Source organism: Chelonia mydas, chromosome 3, assembly GCF_015237465.2.
Source record: "Chelonia mydas isolate rCheMyd1 chromosome 3, rCheMyd1.pri.v2, whole genome shotgun sequence".
Classification (NCBI taxonomy): Eukaryota; Metazoa; Chordata; order Testudines; family Cheloniidae; genus Chelonia; species Chelonia mydas.
The window spans coordinates 104,617,887-104,641,393 of record NC_057851.1 but is presented as its reverse complement, the minus strand read 5'-3'; the positions used below and the strand labels follow the sequence as shown (position 1 = coordinate 104,641,393).

The 23,507-nt window shown below is 39.4% G+C and overlaps 1 protein-coding gene across 10 annotated transcripts in view; it reads right to left on the bottom strand.

The window, feature by feature from the left end:
* ADGRG6 (adhesion G protein-coupled receptor G6) overlaps nt 1-23,507 on the bottom strand; it is a 148,063-nt gene that overhangs the window by 61,919 nt on the left and 62,637 nt on the right. For 8 of the 10 annotated variants that reach the window (XR_006289629.1, XM_027818638.3, XM_043543060.1 and 5 more), the window contains 5 exons: nt 14,917-14,985; nt 11,899-11,985; nt 4,279-4,364; nt 1,114-1,166; nt 961-1,020 (listed from right to left, as the gene is read on the bottom strand). Coding sequence is in view for 9 of the 10 variants with exons in the window: in XM_027818638.3 (XP_027674439.2) it covers nt 961-1,020; nt 1,114-1,166; nt 4,279-4,364; nt 11,899-11,985; nt 14,917-14,985 (355 nt within the window). In the remaining variant the exon portion in view is untranslated. The remainder of the gene's footprint in view (nt 1-960; nt 1,021-1,113; nt 1,167-4,278; nt 4,365-11,898; nt 11,986-14,916; nt 14,986-23,507) is intronic. The other 2 variants (XM_027818639.3, XM_043543062.1) reach the window with 1 other exon arrangement.

The following is a 23,507-nucleotide window of genomic DNA, read 5'->3' as shown; positions in this document are numbered from 1 at the left end:
AGGAAGAGTGTACAAGAACTGAGAGCATCAGAAACTAGCTCTGGACAATGATCCCTGAATGGGCTACCATGGGATAAAAGGCTCTATCCTGTCACAACAATTCACATGTACATCTTAACGGCAAAGCAGTTACCTACATTGCCAGGAGATGCACTCCATATGCAGTCTCTCTTTACCCCACAGCAGCCACTGTGTTTTGGCCATCTTCCCTTGATTCAGTCCGAAGACAAGCATCCTTCTCATTTGCCTCCCACAGCTTGGATTGAGATTTTCAAAGAGACCCCATGGAAGTTAGGCACCCAACTCTCACAGGCTTTCAATGGCAGTTAGACACCTAACTTTCTTAGGCTACCTTTGCAAATCACAACCCCAGTGCCTAATCAGCAGCCCACTGAAATCAGGAAGTGAGGGCATGTGGTAAGTAGTGTGATTTGCATCAACTTGGCATTCAGTTCCAGCATGATTTTCTACCACCTGGGTCTTGATCCATTGTCCATTGAAATCAATTGAAAGACTCCTATGGACTTCAATAGGCTTGGATCAGGCCCTTAGAGATGAGGCAGAGGAGAAAATATGCCTCTTTCCATAGATAGTGCTTAGATACCAGTGATGGGTGCTACGGAAAACCCTAAGATAGATAGTGTTGGGACAGAAGAATGGATATTGCTTCCCATGTATGTTAGACAGGTCTGCAACATTTTGTGACAGGTAAAAATTAAGTTTTGAAAAATGATCAGCCAAGTTTTAAGGAGCTCATTGAACTACCTGATTTAAATCCAAGGTAGTTTAAATTATGATACACATCATACCAATGTGAGGCTTGAGTGCAGATCCAGGGCAGTAGGTGACCATAAATGACATTTACCAAATGGAAGGGTGTGGTCCATAGCATGCAATAATGTCACACCCAATTCTGATAGTATGTGTTGCCTCTATCACTAAAAAGTCCCAGAATGTTACCTTTGATCAGGGAAGCTTCTTTTCTCCCTTGTCAGTTCGTTCACAGTGGTTGGCTGAACACTTAAAAAACAAGAATCATAAATATCAATTAATGTGTTGTAACTCCACTAAGGACTTAAATCAGGTATTTTCCCAATCATCACCAACATTTACCTGATATTGACCACATACACGGTATAATTCCAGTTCTGGAAGGTCTTATTTAGCTGAAAAATACAGAGAGAATAATTACAAGGATGGTGTGATAAAGAAAGGCTCCTGCATTATCTAGCAGAGTCTTATAAGCTCACCTTCTCCCACCAAAAACAACACCTTTATTTGGCAAAATGAAGAGACTAACATTATCCCATTGTGAGATTATGGCCTTATTAGGTGTGTATATTTACCGGTGCAAAGTGGAGGGTGGGGAAGGGACCCGTAATAAAGGTAGTGTGCAATCAATAGACAACTGTAAGAGGTGCTGAGACACCCCCCCATGCCACTATTTCTGTAAAGTTTGTGGTTGGAAAGATTTCTGGGCACTGAATGATACGGGAAATATGCTGTAAATTTTCCTCAAAGGTCTACAATCTGCTGCTGAACCTCTCTGTTTCAATCTTTTACTTTAAATAGGCATGAAGTGCCCAATCCTGCCCCACTGAGGACAATGGGAGTGTTACCATTGACTTCTATGGGTGCAGAGTCTATCTCTAAGTGCATAAAGAGGTGACATACTAGTTTCTATTCCCTCTTTCCGCTCCTCAAAAAGTTCAGACCACATGTAGGGGTAGAGACCTATGAAGCGGAGTGGTTACAGAGGATGTGCACGGTTTGGTTTAAGCCGGGGAGAGAATGGATTGAGCTGCCTGGCACCACCGCCCTATGACTAACATTGGAGGATTTTGTAAATTTGGGGAGGATTATTAAATTGTAACTTGTGGGGGTGAAAGTTCAATGGATGGAGAGGGTTTTTTTGTTTGTTTGTTTCCCCAGACTGTGATCTTGAGAGGAAATTGAGAGTCGAGAGAGTACCTGTACTGGGGAGAAGGACTTTGTGGCCTGCCCTGATGGTGCTCAACTGCATTCTTTCAATGACTACTTTACAGTGGCCAAGAGAGTGGAACAAGGTATTTTTTTGGCCATGTTCAAGAATTAAAACCCAGAAGTCCATACTCAGTGACTTCAACACCACAGCAGTGAAGAATTTCATCAGTTCACCACGTGTCTTTGCAGTAGGCTGATTGGCACACCGACACTAGACCCTTCATAACCTCATTGTGGGAGTAACATACAAGATGGACACACTGTATTTAATCCATTTTTAGGGTGTGAGACCTCCTATCGTTCAGACGGAATGCAAACCAACTACTCCACTGATCCCCCCCTAAGGATCCTACACTGTATGAAATACCTGGCTGGAGCCAACTGTGCTCTATGGACCAGCTTTTCACTGATTGTTTTAAGAGCACGGTGGGGATGTTCTCTAAGACATTTAGATGCAGCAGGTCAATAAGAATATAGTGCATAACTGTCACTTTTCAGTGCCAACATCCACCAAACATCATCATTAAATCTACATCAGTCATTTCGTAGAGTATAATTTATTTTAATAATGAACGTACAGATTCAAGGTCTCTTGCTACAGAAATATAAATACTGCAGCTCTATGTCAATAAATCTATCATCAGAAAACTATTTTTCTTCTGGAAAAAATAATAGTAGTAATAGAAAAATAGAAAGGCTGCCCCTCCACCTGTACAAAGCAAAATGTCCACCTCAAACCACTAACAAAAAAGTAATAAGCCTCAGTTACATCTATCAACCATCACCTGATTTAATTTACAATGTGACACTTTATGGAACGTTATTGACATCAAAATGCTCTAAAGCAGATTCCAACTATTGTATATTCCCAAAGTGTTTTGCCCAAAAATTTGTAGGGTATAAAATTATGTGTATGTGTAAAATTAGGGTATAAAATTATGTGTAGGTAGCATGCAAATATCACTTCAGGTTGCTGTATTATCAAAACTTTTCACAGATATACAGTAATTTACCATTAAAAATTCTTTACATTAATATGAAAAAGAAAAAGGAGGGTTATCTAGGTAGGCATTCTACCACAAAATAAATAAACAAATAACAACAACAACAACAAACAGCTATCAGAACATAAAAATACATTCTCCCACATATCTAATCTGTATGAAACAGCTCCCTAATATGAGGTAGAGAAGGTTAATGTACTAAATCAAATTCTAAAACACCTCATAAACAAGAACAAGATCTTACTGTTCTGCCTACTTTTCTGCTTTTGTGTATGTGTTGACCTCATTTTTAACACAACCTCATACTTGCAATGTGCTTTAGCTTGAAAGCAGTTAATTACACGTAAATAAATGTTATGGTCAAATGTCAATATTTGGCAAAAGTTATTTTGGAAAATCACATGGTTCCCCTGGGCTATGCCTCCTCCAGAAATATTATATTTGAAGTTCTTTGTATTCTAATGGTAGCTTGCTGAGAGAGTTCTTTCTGGTGGTGTCTTGATTATTATTTTCTGATCTTTTCCTCATCACTTTGATGACCTGTGTTTGCAGCCCATCCACTTATGCACATCAATCTGCATTTGGTGGCTTTACATTTCTGGATCCCTTGTATCAGCATAAAACTAGCCTGGCATGGGGAGAGCATGCTACAATAAACAAGGCAGTTTCTGGGTATTATCACAATCATAGCAAGCATACATGGCTTTGAGAATCTCTGCTCCAGACATACATAAACTCTGACCCACGGACCACTAGTAGTGTTGACCCCTCATTTCTATTGCTGTAGAGTAACATTTCAAAAACACCTAAGTGACTTAGGAGCCTAAGCACTACTTTCATTTGTGACTTAGGCACTTAGGATCCTAAGTCCTGTTGACTTTGAATGAGACTTAGATGTATAAAGGCTACATTTTTAAAAGGCATTTAGGTGCCTAAAGATTCAGATAGCCACCTAGTGGGATTCTGAAAAGTTCCAGGTGCCTAACACACATTGATTTCTGTCCTGAAATGCCTACATCACTTTTGAAAATGGGACGTAAATTCCCAAGCTCCTTAGATAACATTTGATAATTTTACCCATGGTACCTAAGGGCCTAAAGAAGTAGCGTGTTCCCACTGTTTTAACTACTGTACAAACAAACAACAGACCCTGCTCAGGAGAGCTCATAAACTAGACCAACTGGTTTCTTTGATATTCCCCCTTTTTCCCCAGCTCTTATCGATTTGATGGAATTTAAGGTGCAGATTCACAAATATACAACTCACATAAATAGGGAGAAACTTAACTTACCCATTCGGCCACCACACTCTGTACTTTTGACTCTAAAATGGACTTGTATTTGAAGACAGTAATGGAAATCCTGTAGAATAGCCCCCCTGTCCATTAAAAACAGTATTACAAATATCAGAAACATTGAACATCATTCATAATATATTGCCAAACTTTCTCTGTTTAAAACTTCAAGACCTTATTTTTGTAGCAAAAGATAACTTGGTGGATAGGGTCTGAACTCACATTTTGGTATACCCAAAACTCTTGTTGCTATTATAGGACTTTGAGTGCACACTGGAATGCAGGATTGGGCCTACTGTCCAACAAAATGGAATTTATATGTAAATATGACTCTGTATATGACTGAAATGTAATTGTGAGATCCTGAAAATGCCATAAATATAAAATAATAATAAATGCCGAGTTTTCAAACAGGACATAATCTGGTGTAATCTAGAAAAACTCTGCAGATTCTACTGGAATCTCTCAGGATTTACAATGATCTGAGAGCAAAATGTGAATCCATCAGTTTAAAAGCAACAAAATAACCAAGGACAGAATTTGAAGATAGTAAGGTTCGATGGGTGTTTCTTGGACACAATACTGCATGAAGAATCTTTGTTCTCAAATCCCTCTTGAGTTTGCACAGTTGGCAGTTAGAAAGACAAACCATATTTTAACTGCAAAGTGAACAAACTTCATTTGGAAAGCCTTGAGATACAATAAATCTAGAACTTCATCTTGCCATTTTTTGAAGAGTCACATTTTAGATGACAGTGAAACTTTAGAACATGAACAAGACTATTTTGAAGTGACAGTAATTAACTTTAGATAAATTCTCCCTAAACTCATGGGGACGGTAAACAATTCTTCTTTTCCTGTTGCAAAATTTCACACATACATAAATAAATAAAATAAGTTTTGTTCCAGGCCATTTTGTGACTCAAAAATTTGACTTTTCACAAAATAAGAATTGTGCTTTAAAACACTGCAAAATTTTGCCAGCCTTCATGGGAAATGGCTCTCTCTGTGTGAAATTCATCTTTATGTGGCGGGGTCGCAAAAGGACCTCCAAACCAATTAGGCTCCACATGAGGATTGTGGAGGACTCCACCAGCTGAGTGGCCATACAAGTTACCTACTCTCTATGAACTACAGAAAAGGTATCAGCACTGCCTCTGAATACCATATTAGCCATGGGCATGGTCCACAGATCTCCATTTATATAGATCCTATAACTTAAGTGGATGCAGAGGTACTGTGGCTGCTCTTACAGTCCATTGGCTGGAGTAGCAGCTGAGGAGAGGCCTTGCTGTGGTCCTGGGTTGGAGTGGAAGAGCTCAGACACTCAGGCTTTTCTGAACCCTTTGAGAATTCAAGTTCAAAAATCAAAGTCAAAACTTCAAAAATGCTCAGGATTTTGTTAAAATAGAAGATCATGCTACAGTCTGTTGAAAAAACAGATTCAGTTGAATAGATTCTGAATGAGACTTGAGATTTTCCAATTTAATTATAAATACTTTGCATCACCCTACTCATGAACTTGCTTTTCTCTTTGTTATGGGTTACTCCGACTGCCACTAAGGTCAGTGTGAAAACTCGTTTTGAATTCAACAGTGCAGAATCAAGCCCTTAAAGGAAACTCGATTGCCAAGTAATGTTTTAACTAAACTCTCACAGCAAAAGGTCATAAATCTAAAGGACACTAATGTATATTTTCCTAGTAAAAAAATAAATAAATAAAGATAAAAAATCATCATTTGGTTTACTCTGAAAATGGCATTTCCATTGTTATCTTTATTGTGATCATTTCATGGAGGAAAGTGGAATGTTTAATTCTGGACTCAGAAAGAGAAAATATACTGTACTGGTATATACTATATATAGTTAATGTATTTGATATGTATATACATACAAATGTATATATGTATACACATACAATAAAATACATGGTATGTACTGTATATAGATAATTAAATACATGGTATGTATTATTTTTAGATAATATATTTTATGTGTATATATATACACACAGTACACATACATATGTTACACAAACACACAGTGTCATATTATATGTATAGTCTCTTATATAGTTATATAGTGTCATACATATGAGTGAAATCATCTTAATGTACAAAATAAAATATTTTTCTAACACAGCATCTATTAACTAGTGTTAAATAGTTTCACAGTCACCACCGCATTATGACCCAAAGCGTGTTTCAGTCAGACTAGCAAAGAACTACTCTACATTTCTAATCACTCTCAGGAGACTACAGGACAGCTGGTGAATCCAAAAGTGCTTCCCCACTTAAAATTGTTTCCCCCCCCTTAAATATGTTGCTTGGAGAAAATTATTTTTACAGGAAAATAAATGATGAAAAGTAGACTGAAGCAGTTTAACATAAATAAATAAATAAATAAATAAATAAATAAAAATTATTAAAATTGCAAAAATATAGAAGATGAGCAAAATTATCCGGATTGGATTCCCACCCCCACCCCCCATTTTCCTCACATTTTTCAAAACTTTCATTGTTAAATTTGAGCTGGACCCTGGATTTGACTTTTTAAAATAATCAAAGCCACAAAAATGTAAATACTGTAATTGAAAAAAATCCAAAAATATTTAAGAATAAAAATAATGAACATCAGAATAATAAATAAATAGATGGCAATCAACTTATTGTCCCAGCAGTCTCCTTAGAGCTCTATTGGTTAGAGAATGGGAAGATAGCTATTAGAAACCACATGTTAATGGCATGTGCTAAGATTGTTTTGGAATATGTTACAAATTCCCTCCTACTGTAATTAAATTGCTATTCTACAATCTACATGAAGCTACACGTAAGGATTAAACCTGGATATTTCTACATCCAGTTCTACAAAGTGCATATCTAGGAGATGAGGTGATATTTTCTCTACATCTAGCTTAATGCCTTGACATACTGTAGTTGACCTCAGGTCCACACAGGCAGCTCAGTTCAGCGAAGGAGTTACATAAATAAGACAAAACTAATTTTGGGGAGCTGGTAAGTGGATTCAGTGGTCTGTAAGGGGTGAAGATTTGGCTTGTTCCAGCAGATGCATTGGCCAAGGGATTTTCATACACTGAAATAGATGACTGGTGGTACATTACTTGAGAAGCTGATCTTTGGGACTGCAAGACAGAATGATGAATAGTTGCTCCGGTTATTGTTACAGCATAGTTTAAAATACTCTCAGTGGCATGAATAAAAGTCCCGCTGTATGGAGATGACAGAGATATTGCACTGGCCACTACTGAAATTGTTGTTGGTTCCAAAATAAAAGAGATATTTGTTATTTTTCCATAATCGGTGTACGCTTCAAAAGACAGAGGCATGGTCTGTAGTTGCGAATCAGTGGTATGAATATTACTGGAATTCAAAGAGGACACTCCTTTGTTAATAAACCCTTCAATCTGTCTGCTAGAATAGTGGTATACCTCCCATTCTGATTCTCTTCCTGGAAGTAGTGATTCAGTATTTGACATCAGTAAAGTAGTACTCCCAATATTTACATGATAGAGCACTCCCATTTGAAGAGAAGGTGTCAGATTGATTTCTGGATCTTCAACAGATTTTTGTTCTAGAAGAGTTATGTGGCTTTTAATTGCTAGCTTTGTTAGTAAATTTAACTCCGCTACATTCCATAGCTGACCCAAGCTTGGTGAAATTTTGTCAAGATCATTTTGAAGACTTTGTGATAGGGAGGGTGTAGAAAATAACAATGATGTTGAGCAGCTGTCAGGATGTGCACTGGCCCTGATTTTTTGTTCTGAATGAAGAGTGTCTGTTTTTTCCAAAGACAATGTCATTGTGAGGAAGTTAGAACGCAGTGAGCTGTGTGTTCCTACAAAATCAGTGTCTACATCTGGCTGAACTTTACTTTTTCCATTATCAAAAGCACTTGTTGGATTACTCTCTTTGACCATATAAATGTTTTGTGATTGTGATGGTCCATTAGCTTTTGTATAGGTTACTGAACTCTCTGATGATCTGTCAGGTAAGCAGGCAATATAGTTATCCTCTGCACATGGAGGCTGGGCTGCCGAGTAAGTGAAGAAAATTGAAGCAAATGTCTGCCTGTGATGTTGGAAGGTCATGCCGATTTGATCTGGATTTGAAATTTGATCCCAAGTCTGCATGTGTAAACTAGCAACACTTTTAAATTCGTCAGTGAAAGTTGCATGTGAAATATCAAAGGTACTCGTCCGTAACTGCATGGAAGGCTGATGTGAAGACATTTCCAGTGAAGGGAAATGAGAATTTGAAGACACATTTATGTTAGGAGAAATGGTCATTTTTGACTGTGATATTTTCCTTTTTATATTTTCTGAAATCCCTAGTGAAGGGATCAGAACAATTGAACTAAAGCTTTCCATATCCAAAGATGACATATAGCTAGAAAAGTTCATTTTTTCTGTTCCATAACCTGATGTATTGATGCTAGTGTGCATAAGGATATTATCAGCTACAGTAGGGGAACTAAAAAATGACTGTTTCTCTGTTGAGGAAGCAAGTTTATTAAATGAGAACCACCAGCTTTCTGAAAGTTCCCCAGAAAACTCTGGAGACTCTTGTTTGAAATTATAGTACAAAGTCCAAAAACTTGCTGGTAAAGAAGGAGCAATATTAATATACTGTGTTGGCAGACCCAAATAACCTGGTTTCCAGGTATTACTGATTCTGTTCATGTTTTCTGGCTCAGGTGTGGAAAAAACAGAATCTTCATGTAGGTTGTCATTATGATTTGTATCTAAAGTACTTTCTAATTTTTCATTTCCAGGGATCTCATTTGGTTTCCTTTGCATATTTGCAGAGGGTTTTAAAGAATGAGGTATATAGTTGCTGGTAGAAATAAGTGTGTTGAAGAGTTCAAATTCATCTTCTAGAGAAGATGCTTCTTCATCTTCCTCTTTTGGCAATTTGGTCAAAGGCCTAAATATAAATAAGTCACTTTTCAAATATGTATGACTCAAGGATTCTTGATAAACTGGTGAAACAGTAACAGTGTGTTGAAATTCTGAACTTCTCTTTCCTGTTGCTAGCAAGAGTGCTGACAATCTTAGTAATTCTGTGCTGTCTTCCAGTGTTAGAAGAGTTTCTGTTGGTTGGATATCAAGTATAGCTTCTTTATATATTTCTTTTATGTCTTGGAAGAAACTAGATGGATTTGAAAGATGAGTCTGTTTGGAGGTTACCTTTCTAAGGTTTACTGATTGATGCTCCTTGAGGTATTTAAATTTTGTAGACTGCAATTCATCATTCGCTTCTGCAATATAAACACTATTCCTAATAGAATCACCTTCCAGAATTTTCTTAGTGGATACAAGGTAAACATTTTCAGGTGAAAATTCTAGTAAGTCCAGCCTACTTTTTTGAAAAGATGACTCATATTGTGTAGAAGCAGCAGATAGGCTAGACAGAGAATGATGGTTTTCTTCTGGAATGTCAGAAATAACATGATGATATGATGCAGCATTGTTCCACCAGCTGAGAGATTTCAAGACATTGTATATACTTTCATGTGTGGAAGAGGATGTGCCACTACTAGAAGAAAAAATCCACAGGGGTTCTTTTGTGTGTTCATAAAGGTTTCTTTTGCTTATCAGAGTGAGGAATGCTGACTCAGAATTAGTATAATCCAATCCATCAGTCAAAGTCCATGTTAGTTCTGGACTAAAACTTTCACTCTGCAGAAGAGGAAGTCCTACATTCTTGGAATGATCTGTAACCGTGCGGGTTATTGGAATTTGTGCTATATCATGAATCTCATTCAGTAAGCCACTAGAGTGATTCAAAACACTATTATGGGTTGACTGATTTATTGTAGTATTGTGCTCTGTAAAAGGATTCAAGGTAGCAACTTCAGTCTCCCCAGAAGAAGCTGATGTGGCCTCAGAAGTAGGTAGCAAGAACACGTTGTGTACGTTTTTTCTCTCTGGGTTTTGGTCCTTAGGTGAGGAACTTTTACTGGGTTGGAGAGGCCTTTGTCTCACTGGCCAAATAATTGGGGTTGAGATAATTCCTAAATTTTTGACCCCTTTTATCATAGAATCTTGCTGCCCTTGTAGTAGTGAGTGGGAGGATTCAGGTGAATTTCTCTTCATTCTGAAGATAACTGTAGCAGGAACTCTCAATTCCCGCAGGTCTGTATGTAGCAAGCCATATAGTTAATGGATGAAAGAAAAATTATTTATACAAACTAAATGATTCACCTCACATCAGAAACTCTGTTAGCTCAGTGGAAGCTGTATTTGCTTACTTTAAGTGTGAATTTGGCATCTTGTCTTTTAGTCTTTCTGCTTTGTGAAGAGAATTTTATAGACACCCACAAGAGTTAGCCATCCAGTTTTCATTGATTTTAATGGAAATTGGGCATCCAGTTTCCCTGTGTGGCTTTGAAAATCTCAGCATTACTATATTGGGTTAACTGTTTAGTGTGAACATCTTGGGACTGGCTCCATAAATAGAAACAAAACACCCCTTGAAATAAGTGACTCAGTACTTTCCAGGGTCTGGCTCTTTTCCTCTAGAGTACAGTCAAATATCAAAGAAGAAAAACATAGGTACAAACTACTAAATTCTATGATGAACTCTACAATAATGTTTGCAGGACATAATAAGCTATAGTATAAAACTACCAGAGGTTTTACATCCTCCAATAGAAATGAACACATTTGTTAAAAACGCACAATCATTGATTTAATTCTGTGGAGCCCACTGAAAATGAAATCCCTGCAGAAAAGGATTTTTGTGAGATCTCCTGTGATATTTTGTAGAAAACCAATGAAAGCTGTGTTAAAATAGTTTCTTTCAATTATTACTATTATTATTTTTACTTAATTTGTATTTTGGTAGCTCCCCCAACATGCTACACTATCTCCTGAGGAAAGTGATCTCTTAGAACTTGACAAAATGTCAAAGGAAATCTCTACTTTCCAGTGAATAGCAGTGGGCTTATAATTGATTCATCTGGTACCATTAAAGTTTCCCTAATCTTTCTTAATGAAAACTACATTATATTCAATGTTGTCAATATTTTCCTAAATAAAATAATGATCCTGCTCCCCTTGAAGTCAATGGAAAGATTCCTGTTGAGTCAGTGGAAGTTGTTTTGCGCCAACAGACAGATTCCACTTGGCTTCTCAAACTTACCAATGGGGAATAGATAATTCCAAAGTTCCACCGGCCCACCTGAAAATGTGGCTGCTATGTGGCACTTAAACAGCAGCTGTGTTAAAATGTCTCAAAGACATGTCTATTTTTATCCTCTTTTTAAAATATCTATCTTGGCCCTGTGTGCTTTGAAGATTAGTGAATGAACAAGTGAATGAACAATATAAATAACAAGTGATACACAATGTGGAAATGGCTCGCTTTTATACAAGAAATACGCAAGCATATTAAAAAAATATTGGGCCTGATTCTGTTCTCAAACCAGTTTTACATGATTGACATGGAGTAACTCCTGATTTACACTAGTGTTATGAAGAGCAGAATCAAACCCAATATGTGAAACTTGACATTTGTTATATTTAAATAAACCTTATAACACAATACATTTGCTCTAGACACAGTACAAGGAAAAATGTAACACAGGATTTCTTACCATCGTTTGGCTTATCGGTTCTATTAGTATCGGGCATGTTAGTGGTGACAGTGGGTGGTGGAGGAGTAGTAGCATTTACAGTAGTAGCTGGTAACAAAGATGAGAGAAAGGTGAATTTGCATGAAAAATGAATGTTAATGTGGTCAGGCACAATGGGAATAATGCATGAAAACATACATAGAGGGTGAAGGAAACCATTTACTATACATGTTAATATACACACACCAAACTTCTGTATAAAGTGATGAGTATGAATGAACTGATGTAGGTCCCAGTCCTGCAATCCTTACTCCTGCGGCCTTCAGTGGGGAGTAAGTGTTGCAAGATCAGTCCTGTACTGTCTTCACAAATTCTGAATCATTTAATAAGATCTTCTATGAAGAGCTGTGCAAAGGCCAGAAAATAAATAACACGGCTTCAAACTCACACAAACTATGAACATTAACTTGTGAAAAAAATAGATGTCTCTACCCAGGGAAGGAAGATGAAGAACAACTGTGAAACTAAAACACCAGTGTAAGGATCTAATTAACTCCACTAAGATCTGTATAATGAACAGAATTAAAATCATACATGGAATATTCTCAAGAAATTGATTTTCAAAGCTTCATGTACTATACAATTCCTACTGATATCAGTAGGAGTCACCTCACACAGCACTTCCAAAATTTATCCCTTAGGGACTAGCTCAAATGAATTTTCGGTTGGTACAGGGAAGATATACAGTACCAGAAAATTCCCTTTAGAACAGAATAGGTTTGTGTGTTTACACAGAACAGCATCAAAACAATTAATAATCATATCACTGCATTTTAAATAACAATTTGGAAAAGAAATGTATTTTATTCAGTAATTCTCAGGGAACTCAAACCCAAAATTGATAGTTTTTTGCTGGAAAGCTCTCTTTACAATATGGACACTGATATATCATAAGCTCTCAACCTGCCATGTTCTTTTCTGATACAATTTTGGCCAACAACCAAGCTCAAAAGCTTATGAAAAAGTGTATTTTCAGCAGGGTTTGGTTTTTTTCCTAGATACATTCTATGTTGTTTTTGTTACAAGCTTCTTGTATGATTTTTTGGTGTGACAGAATAAATTTGTTTCACCTTTGTTACTTGTTTTCTATTGATATTTTATTAAGCAAAACACAGCAACACTTTAAAGAATTTGAACATACAGGATTATAGGTTTCAGAGTAACAGCCGTGTTAGTCTGTATTCGTAAAAAGAAAAGGAGTACTTGTGGCACCTTAGAGACTAACCAGTTTATTTGAGCATGAGCTTTCGTGAGCTACAGCTCACTTCATCGGATGCATAGCATATCGTGGAAACTGCAGAAGACATTATATACACACAGAGACCATGAAACAAATTATGCTGGAAATGGCCCACCTTGATTGCTGTGCACATTGTAAGGAGAGTGGTCAGTGTGGATGAGCTATTGCCAGCAGGAGAGTGAGTTTGTGTGTGTGGTTTTTGGAGGGGGGTGTGTGGGGGGGGGGTGAGAAAACCTGGATTAGTGCTGGAAATGACCCACCTTGATTATCATGCGCATTATAAAGAGAGGTTTCAAAGAGGGATGGGCTATTACCAGCAGGAGAGTGAGTTTGTATGTGTGTGTGTGTGGGGGGGGGTGGGATGGGGGGGGGGGAAGGGTGAGAAAACCTGGATTTGTGCTGGAAATGGCCCTACTTGATGATCACTTTAGATAAGCTTTTACCAGCAGGAGAGTGGGGTGGGAGGAAGTTTTGTTTCATGGTCTCTGTGTGTATATAATGTCTTCTGCAGTTTCCACGATATGCTATGCATCCGATGAAGTGAGCTGTAGCTCACGAAAGCTCATGCTCAAATAAACTGGTTAGTCTCTAAGGTGCCACAAGTACTCCTTTTCTTTATACAGGATTATAATTCAGCGGATGATATGTGTTCAGCCATTTATATAATTATGACAAAGAGGGCCTCATTAGCCAAATCAACAAAAGTGGTAAAAAAGAAAAAGGCATCCATCCCTATTACCAAATGCTGCTATAGAAATCTAAGGTCTTTAACCCATAAAAAACCAACATCGGTTCTTTTTCTTCAACAATTGCTTTTATGACACTGTGCCTGCCACCATTCATGCCAAGGGGTTGTGCTGAATTCCAACCACGAAGCAGAGCTGCAGGAATTTATTGGGGGTGAATCCCTATGAGTAATCCCTGCAGGTTTGATTCACATGGCACATGGAACTGGAACTCTGCAGTGTTCACCCAGCTCTAGTGATAATCTTGCAATGTCTCCCTAAACTACGCCCATGGGCATCCCCAGCTCCACCCCTCCCCTGTGCACTTCCCTTTGCTTCCCTGTCATTTTCTGAGGGGAAGCAAAGAAGTTCTGCAGAGGGATATGAATTTTGCACATGCACGGTGGCGCAGAATTCCCCCAGGAGTAACCCAGCTGACCTGGGCCTTCAAGATGTCTGATGTCATGACTCCTGTTGTGACTGACAGACATGTTGATACCTATAGTGATCATTCATTAGTATGCCTATGGGGGGAAGGCCAGAAAATCATCGACTATTACAATAAGTAGTTTTATTATATGAATAATAATGATTATACTTTGTATAAATCTGTTAAAAACATCTAAATAATGATCAGTTCCTGTAATTACATCAGTTTATGCCCGATTTACAGATTTTCTACCAGCGTTAACATTATAGCCTTTAACTGTGCAGGAGAAAAAGAGATGGGGAAAGAAATTAAACCAGTTCATCTTTGCATTAGCATATGATTGTTAGGTTTTGATACAATGAAGACTTTATGGACTTGATTGTATTATCAAGAGTTTGATCACATTCTTTCTACATACTGTATGTATAGTATACCCACACATCTGTTGAAGCTAAGAAATTCCTTTCTTTGCTCAGTTTTCTAGAGGTCAGCCTTAAGAAGTTAAAGTAAAATGAAATTAAAAGAAAAAAACCAAGGAGATTTGGTAAAGCTGAAAAATGCAAACAGTGTCTTTGGCTTCTTACCTTGGCAAAGGCTTCCAAGATTTTCACAACTAGTTGGTTCAGTTGTAGGTGGGGGAATTAGGTATGAGCCTTTAGAATATGGAAAGACAAATCATTAAAAATGTTTGGTATACGATACATAACATTGTCATGTCTCAAAATACATTAGGTCATGCACTCGCAGTTCTTTTTCTGGTTTATCTCAGCAGGAAACCTGATATGCCATTTTGCTCAGAAGACTCATGTACGATCATTTCCCTATGTTGCTGACAACTCCAGGAAAGTCCTGCTGGCTTGCAAGTTTGGGTCATATCTAACAAGTACCTCCCATCTTCATATTTTCCAAGATTTCCGTTAGATTTAGCTACACGCAGCTCCCCTGGAAATCATTGAGTAGTGTGTGGCAAACTGTTTAAAAATGTAGTAGCTAGTGTGGCTGTAGTGCCTATGCAGAATTAATGGATAACAACATGGCATCTTCAAGTGAGTTCTGAACTCAGTTGTGGCAATGTAGTCTACCAGCGTACTAGTCAGAGAAATTCCCCAAAGGAGATACCAAGCAGATAAGCTGTGATTCAACCAGTTCCTGTGTGCAGGGCGTGGGCATGATTCATGTTCTGGTATGCATGTATAATAAACAGATAAAGACATCAGAATGTGTATTTACTGAATTAATCATATCAACATGCACATATTTTGTGACCAAGTGAGAAAGTAATGGGGTAGCTGCATTCATTATATTTGGAATATCCCCGTGCTTCAGCTGCACATACAGCGTTTGCACATTATGTTGAAAATAATGGGACCAAATAGCATGGCATACTCGATAATGCACATGTGCAAAAATAATACTAAATAAATGCTAAATACTTAGATAAACAATATTAAACAACCCAGCTTGTGTGTGTAAAATGTGAATGGGCCAGATGTCTACATGAAATGCAGATGTTTTGTGCTATATGGCTGGCTCGGTCTGGCCCCCAAACCAGCATATCTCCCTGGTAGAATCACCTTAGTGCAAGAGGGTTCCGTTAGTAGCACACAGCAGCTATGTTAGATTGGGAAAGAGGGTGTGTCCAGAGGAAGAAGGCATGGCTGGGACACTTCTATGCCAAATCAATCCCTGGTTGCAGGTTTTGGCCTCTGGTTTGTTAACAGCCAGTATAAATTAGCAGAGCCATAACAGAAGATCTGGCCAAATAATTTTGGGGCTGGTTCTGCATTCTAGCATTGCCAGCTTTCTACTCACACAAAACAGAACACCCTTGCCCCGCCCCCTACCCTACCGCTCCTCTGCCCCTTCTCCGAGGCCCCGCCCCCTCCATCCGTCGCTCGCTCTCCCCACTCTCACTCACTCGCTTATTTTCACTGGGCTGGCTCAGGCGGTTGGGGTTCAGGAGGGGGTGAGGGCTCTGACTAGGGGTGCAGGCTCTGGGATGGGGCCAGAAATGAGGAGTTCAGGGTACGGGAGGGGCTCCACGTTGAGGCAGTGGAATGCGGGGGGTTGGGGGGGGAGGAGGGTCAGGGTTCCAGCTGGCGGATGCCGGCTCTGGGATGGGGCCAGGGATGAGGGGTTTGGGGTGCAGGGGAGGGCTCCAGGTTGGGGGGGTGGAGCTGAGGGGTTCAGAGTATGGGAGGAGGCTCTGGGCTGAGGCAGGGGGTTGGGGTGCGGGAGGGGGTATGGGCTCTGGACTGGGGGTGCGAATTCTGGGGTGGGGCCAAAAATGAGGGGTTCAGAGTTTGGGAGAGGGCTCTGGAGTGGGGCAGGGGGTTAGGAGGGTGAGGGCTCTGGCTCTGGGGTGCAGAGTCTAGGTAGGGCTGAGGGGTTTGGGGTGTAGGAGGATGCTCCAGGCTGGGACTGAGGGGTTTGGAGGGCAGGAAGGGGATCAGGGCTGGGGCAGGGGGTTGGAGCACTGTGGGGGGGGGTGAGGGCTTCGACTGGGGGTGCGGGTTCTGGGGAGGGTCTGGGGATGAGAGGTTTGGGATACAGGAGGGTACTGGGGATGGGATTGAGGGATTCAGAGAATGGGAGGGGATCAGGGCTGGGCACGGGGCTGAGGCATAAGAGGGGATCAGGGCTGCAGGTTCTGGGAGGCGCTTACCTCAAGCAGTTCCGAGAAGCAGCAGTATGTCCCCACTTTGTCTCCTATGTGGAGGCGCAGCCAGGTGGCTCTGTGTGCTGCCTGTCCACAGGTGCTGCTCCCGCAGCTCCAATTGGCCACTGTTCCTAGCCAATGGGAGCTGCAGAGCCATCGCTTGGGGCAGGGGTGGCTTGCAGAGCCCCCTGGCTGCCCTACACCTAGAACCCAGAGGGAGGACATGCCGCTGCTTCCGGGAGCCATGTGGAGCCACGGCAGGCAGAGAGCCTGCATTAGCCCCGCTGCGCCACTGACCGGACTTTTAACGGCCCAGTCAGCAGTGTTGACCGGCGCCGCCAGGGTCCCTTTTTGACTGGGCGTTCTGGTCGAAAACCAGACACCTGGCACCCTACTGAATTCACTGAAGTCGTTGGGACTTTTATGGTTCACTTTAATAGGAGCAGTGTTGGGCTCATTAAAAAAAAACAGAAAAACTTAAAAACAGAACAAGTAGGAGTGAGGGTAAAACTTTTTAAATTGCCTAAGTCACTTAAGAGCCTAAGTATCATGAGAATTAGGCTCCTACATCATTGCTGAAAATGGGACTTAGACTCCTAAACCACCTAGATATTTTTGAAAATATTTTTCCTATTCTGTTCCTGCTAGGCATGTGTTGTGGTTATTGCTGTGCTGAGAATGAGCTAGGATGGAGCCAGGTGCTCATCACTCGGCAGCAGCGAACCCAGAGGCCATGCAGCAGAGTGGGATATTGCTGGCTGGAGACCTGAGAGAATACAGGGCCAGGCTTAAAAGTACGCTGAAGTATTTTTCCATGAAATATCTTGAAACCTATGAGACGGTGGGATGAGTTCATATTTTATATAAGAAACTAAACTCCACTGAGTATCCTTTGCAAGCCATATGATGTCCTGTGTGAAGCATTTTTACCAATATATTTGCTAATGTTAATAGGCTAATATAAAAACACCCTGAAAGCTGATCCCCTATTGGGTCTATATCAGAGGAAGGTGGCTAAGTAGCTACCCGAAGGTCACTGTAACTTCCAGGTGGCAATAGACCACACTTTAGTATTTTTTTTAAAGATAAATATGCCTGGGCACTATGCTAAACACATCCTTTTTTGTGTTAATCAAGCCTGGTTTTGGCCAGATCATGTCATCTGTCAGTGCTCAGTAAAAGAAATTATGAGAATCTGAATGTCAACATACTTTGAGCTGCTACGATATTTTCATCAATATCACCTAAGCATGTCAACTCTCTACACATCTTGCTTAATTCACTTTTTGGACTTAAAAGGAATGGCCAGTTATGGCTGAACCATTTTATTTTTTATATTAATGTGGGTATAGGATAAGGGCATGTACTGCTGGTATCAAATGCAGCTGATGATTTTATAGTGAAATGAAATCCAGGCCCATCTAAATGATGAGTAGCATTAGCGTGCTGTATTAAAAACCCAGAAAAACTCAGCACCACCTATACAGTGGTAAGAACATGCAAGTGAATGAAATTCTGAATGGAATATTAAATCAGTACAAGGCAGGGTTCTCAAAAGAAGGTTATCTGCAGCAATTTGTTACTGCTCATATGTTCAGTAATTCCATTAGCAAATGCTGTCTGAAAAGTCCATTAACCGCAAATGAAAATAGAACCCTTTGCGGAGTTTAATAATGCAAGTGACATTCACATGCAAATATGCTGTATTCACTAGTAAGTGTTCAGACTGCTTTGTTACTTAGCTTCTTTCAGCTCCTTACCAAAGCATGAACATGGCAGGATGAATATCTCTTTTCTGAACAAACCCTTGCTTTGCAATTAAATGCATCCTTATCAGTAAGATACAGTCATCTCTCTAATGTTGCTAGTGCTTTGTCTGTCATTGATAGCCTGACTCATCAACTCTTATTTCAAAGGTTGGTCTGACAAAGAATTCTTTATTACTCAAAAAGACAACGAGAAGAGAAAAATCTTACAGGTGCATCCTCTGGGGTTTCTAGCTGAGTTTTTGAGATGGTATTTCTCACAGTACTTTCTCTGAGGAAATGTAGATGGGTAAGCCAGTAGTATTGTAATCATTTAGCACGCCTGGGAGAAGACTGAAAAGGGTGCTGGAGATTTCTCTTGGGCTTTGCGACAGGAGAGATACAATTACCTTCCTTGGAGTGCTAGGCTTTTTTGCACTCTTAGCAAACAGAGTGTGGTGTGGGTGGGTGAGGATTTTACTCCTGTGCTCTTTTCACTGCACACACACTACTACTGATTTCCCAAGTAATTTCTTAGCTAATAAAACTATTTGGGGGCAGAGCTTGTATCTTCATATGTGTTTGTACAGTCCCTAGCACAGTACAATGGGGTCCTGGTCCTGATTATGGCCCTTGGGCACTCTTGTAATATTTTAAATATCAAAACGAATACATATGTAAAACAGTATTCATGTATAAAACCTGGGGCCCATTACCTTGTTAGTCTGATGAGTATTCGTGTTTATTTTTTACAATATTTACAGATGGGAGAAAAGGAACCTGCCGTTGATATATTTCAGTGACTACACTTTGTTGTCAAGCAATTAAAAAAATTAATCGTGATAAATTGTGCAATTAAAAATTAATCTTAATTAATTGTGCTGCTAAACAATAATAGAATAGCATTTATGTACATATTTTTGGATTTTTCTACATTTTCAAATATATTGATTTCAATTACAACACAATACAAAGTATACAGTGCTCGCTTTATATTTATTTTTGGTTACAAATATTTGCACTGTAAAAAACAAAAGAAATAGTATTTTTCAGTTCACCTAATACAAGTACTGTAGTGCAACCATGAAAGTTGAACTTACAAATGTAGAATTATGTACAAAAAAATAACTGCATTCAAAAATAAAACAATGTAAAACTTTAGAGCCTACAGGTCCACTCAGTCCTACTTCTTGTTCAGCCAAACGCTCAGACAAACAAGTTTGGTTACCATTTTCAGGAGATAACGCTGCCCGTTTCTTGTTTACAATGTCACCTGAAAGTGAGAACAGGCGTTCATGTGGCACTGTTGTAGCTGGCGTTGCAAGATATTTATGTGCCAAATGCACTAAAGATTCATATGTCCCTTCATGCTTCAACCACCATTCCAGAGGACATGCGTCCATGCTGATGATGGGTTCTGCTCGATAACAATACAAAGCAGAGCAGACTGATGCATATTCATTTTCATCATCTGAGTCAGATCCCACCAGCAGAAGGTTGATTTTCTTTTTTGGTGGTTTGGGTTCTGTAGTTTCCTCATCTGAGTGTTGCTCTTTTAAGACTTCTGAAAGCATGCTCCGCACCTCATCCTTCTCAGATTTTGGTTGGCACTTCAGATGCTTAAACCTTGGGTCGAGTGCTGTAGCTATTTTTAGAAATCTCACATTGGTACCTTCTTTGCGTTTTGTCAAATCTGCTGTGAAAGTGTTCTTAAAACGAAAATGTGCTGGGTCATCATCCAAGACAGCTATAACATTAAATATATGGCAGAATGCGGGTAAAACAGAACAGGAGACTACAATTCTCCCTCAAGTAGTTCAGTCACAAATTTAATTAACAATTTTTTTTAACGAGCTTCATCAGCATGGAAGCATGTCCTCTGGAATGGTGGCCAAAGCATGAAGGGGCATACAAATGTTTAGCATATCTGGCATTTAAATACCTTGGAATGCTGGCTACAAAAGTGCCATGCGAATGCCTGTTCTCACTTTCAGGTGACGTAAATAAAAAGCAGGCAGCATTATCTCCTGTAAATGTAAACAAATTTGTTTGTCTCTGCAATTGACTGAACAAGAAGTAGGACTTGTAGGCTCTAAAGTTTTACATTGTTTTGTTTTTGAGTGCAGTTATGTAACCAAAAAAAAAAAATCTACATTTGTAAGTTACACTTTCACAATAAAGAGATTGCACTACAGTACTTGCATGAGGTGAATTGAAAAATACAATTTCTTTTATCATTTTTACAGTGCAAATATTTGTAGTAAAAAATAATAATATAAAGTGAGCAGTGTACACTTTGTATTCTGTGTTGTAACAAAGAAATCAATATATTTGAAAATGTAAAAAAATCAAAAATATTAAACAATAGAATACCAATTTAAATTTATTAAACAATGCAATTAATCATGATTAGTTTTTTTAATCGCGATTAATTGTTTTGAGTTAATTGCCTGAGTTAACTATGATTAATCGACAGCCCTAATATTTATTTTTCTAGTGACATAGGCTTGCAAAGTTCTTCACAATAAACAGAGACAAGGTCCATGCCCCAAGCAAAGTTAGATAGAAAACACAAAATGTACAGCTCCTTTGGTTTATGCTGAGGTTATCCAGAGATCTAGATGGGTGCTTTTGGTAAGGAGTTTACATAATACAAAACCATTAAGATAGTAAGGAAAAAGGAAAGCTGAATGTGAGAAGGCACTAGGAGAAGAATACAGTTCTTGCAGGAGTATAATTGTTTTTGTGGAAAGCCAATCAGTGTCATGTGTGTCTTGCAAGGGTCTCCCTCTCTGCAGAACTGGAGTTCGGAAGCAGATCACAGTCATGTACATCATATACATCTATCCACACTAGGGTTGCCAAGTGTCTGGTTTTTGACCGGAAAGTCTGGTTGTAAAGCGGACCTGGAGGTGTCCAGTCAGATGTACTGACCACACACCAAAAGTCCAGTTACTGTGGGTGGGGGAAGGGGGCAGGTGCCAGGTCATCAACCTATGCCAGCGCCTGCTCAGCCGGGGCAGCCTCCTACCTGCATCTTGTGGGCAGGCAGGTAGCAGGCTCTGCATCAGGTTGCAGCTCCTGTCCCAGCCCAGGAGCAGAGGGAGCCCAGCTGGGGGTGGGGTGGGGGTGGGGGAGGTTGAGAAGTGACTAGGAAGGAGGCTGGGGGTAGCAGCAAGCAAATGGGTAGAGGAGAAACTGTGCAGTGGGGGATTGGAGGGGTGAAAAGAGGCAGGACCATGAGGTAATATTTGTCTTGCGATGTGCAAAGGGAAGGGGAAAACCCAGCAATTTTAATCTGAAATGTTTCCTCTCCTCTTAATCCCTTTTGCCTTTAGTTTATTCTCCTTTATTTCTCCTCAGGTTTCTGGGGTTTTGTTTTTTTTGTTGTTGTTTTGGTTTGTTTAATTTTGCACACAGATGCTTTTTATGGCACTCTTCACAGACAGCACAATGGATGTACAGCAAATGCACAAAGCACTTATTGCTCCTTCCTACTGACCAAAGGGTCAGAGACCAGAAGTGCATAATGTGCCAAATTGTCAGTTCAATTAATTTTTTTTCTCCAAAGATCACCGTGGACAGACCGAAGTCTACTGGATCCTTTCCCACTCATGATCCTCTCTCATTTCCTGTGAGAAGAATGCTAACAACAAATAAGCAGTTTAAAAAGAAGTTTGAAATGGACATTATTTCAAGCAGCGATTCAGTATTTTGGGGCTATTGGTTTTGGGAAGATCCCACAGAAAAATCGATTGTATCCCCTCTCAAAGTTTCCATGTATGCGAAGAGTAAAAAACCCTGGAAGATAACATTTCCAGGTGCATTCTTACACCTTTACTCTATGATGACATTTTCAGAGTTGCATGAGGGAATAAAGGAGGTGACATAGTGAGTGGAAACTCTGCTTCCTGCCTTGGTGGAAACTTAGAGCACTTTCTTTCCTGAAGATCTAGACCAATTCTTGGATCATTAGATCACAACAACTATGAAAATAATAGTACCTCTGGAACATCTTGATAATCTTTTATTGCTGCAATGTCCCTAGAAAGCCACAGCAATGAGTAGACTTAAGACTCGTGAACTGGGCCTGAGTAATCTTAGCTTCAATGCAGGAGAATCAGGGTGGCAGAACCAGCTTTCTAATGGTCCCCATCCATGCCTGTACTGAACAGAACTCTGGCACAGGAAAGAATATAGCCTGCCTAGCTTTAGGCACTTGAGTAATCCTACTGGTGTCTCAAGGGCTTAAAGTTAAGCAAATTCTTAAGTGCTTTCAGGATAAGGGCCTTAGATTGTAACCTCTTCAGGTCAGGGACTCTGGTCTTAATATGTTTCCGTAAAGTGCTATGAATGCCTATAGCATTATATACACAGGATTATTTCTACCTATTACCCCTTTTCATCTTTTTTATATTTTATCTTGCCCCACGTGGTCACAATCAAGTATATTAACTAACTTGTCTTAAAATCACATTTAAACTAATGAGTTTATGGAAAGGAAAGATCGGAGAACTTTTATTTATTTCTTTTATTACTTTTAGTTATTTATTGCTTCTGTCCTGAATAATATATAAAAACCCCTCATTTATACATTTTGTTTAACCTCATTAGTTGTTTTTTGAAGTCAGGCTGGATATGAGCTTTGATTAAACTAAAGGAACAGACACACCCGCGACAAAATTAATTTTTCATGGAATGGAGCTGGCAAGGCTAGGACAAGTGAGGTTGCCTTTTGGGAAGTGCTGCTGTCTGTAACTCTAAACATACA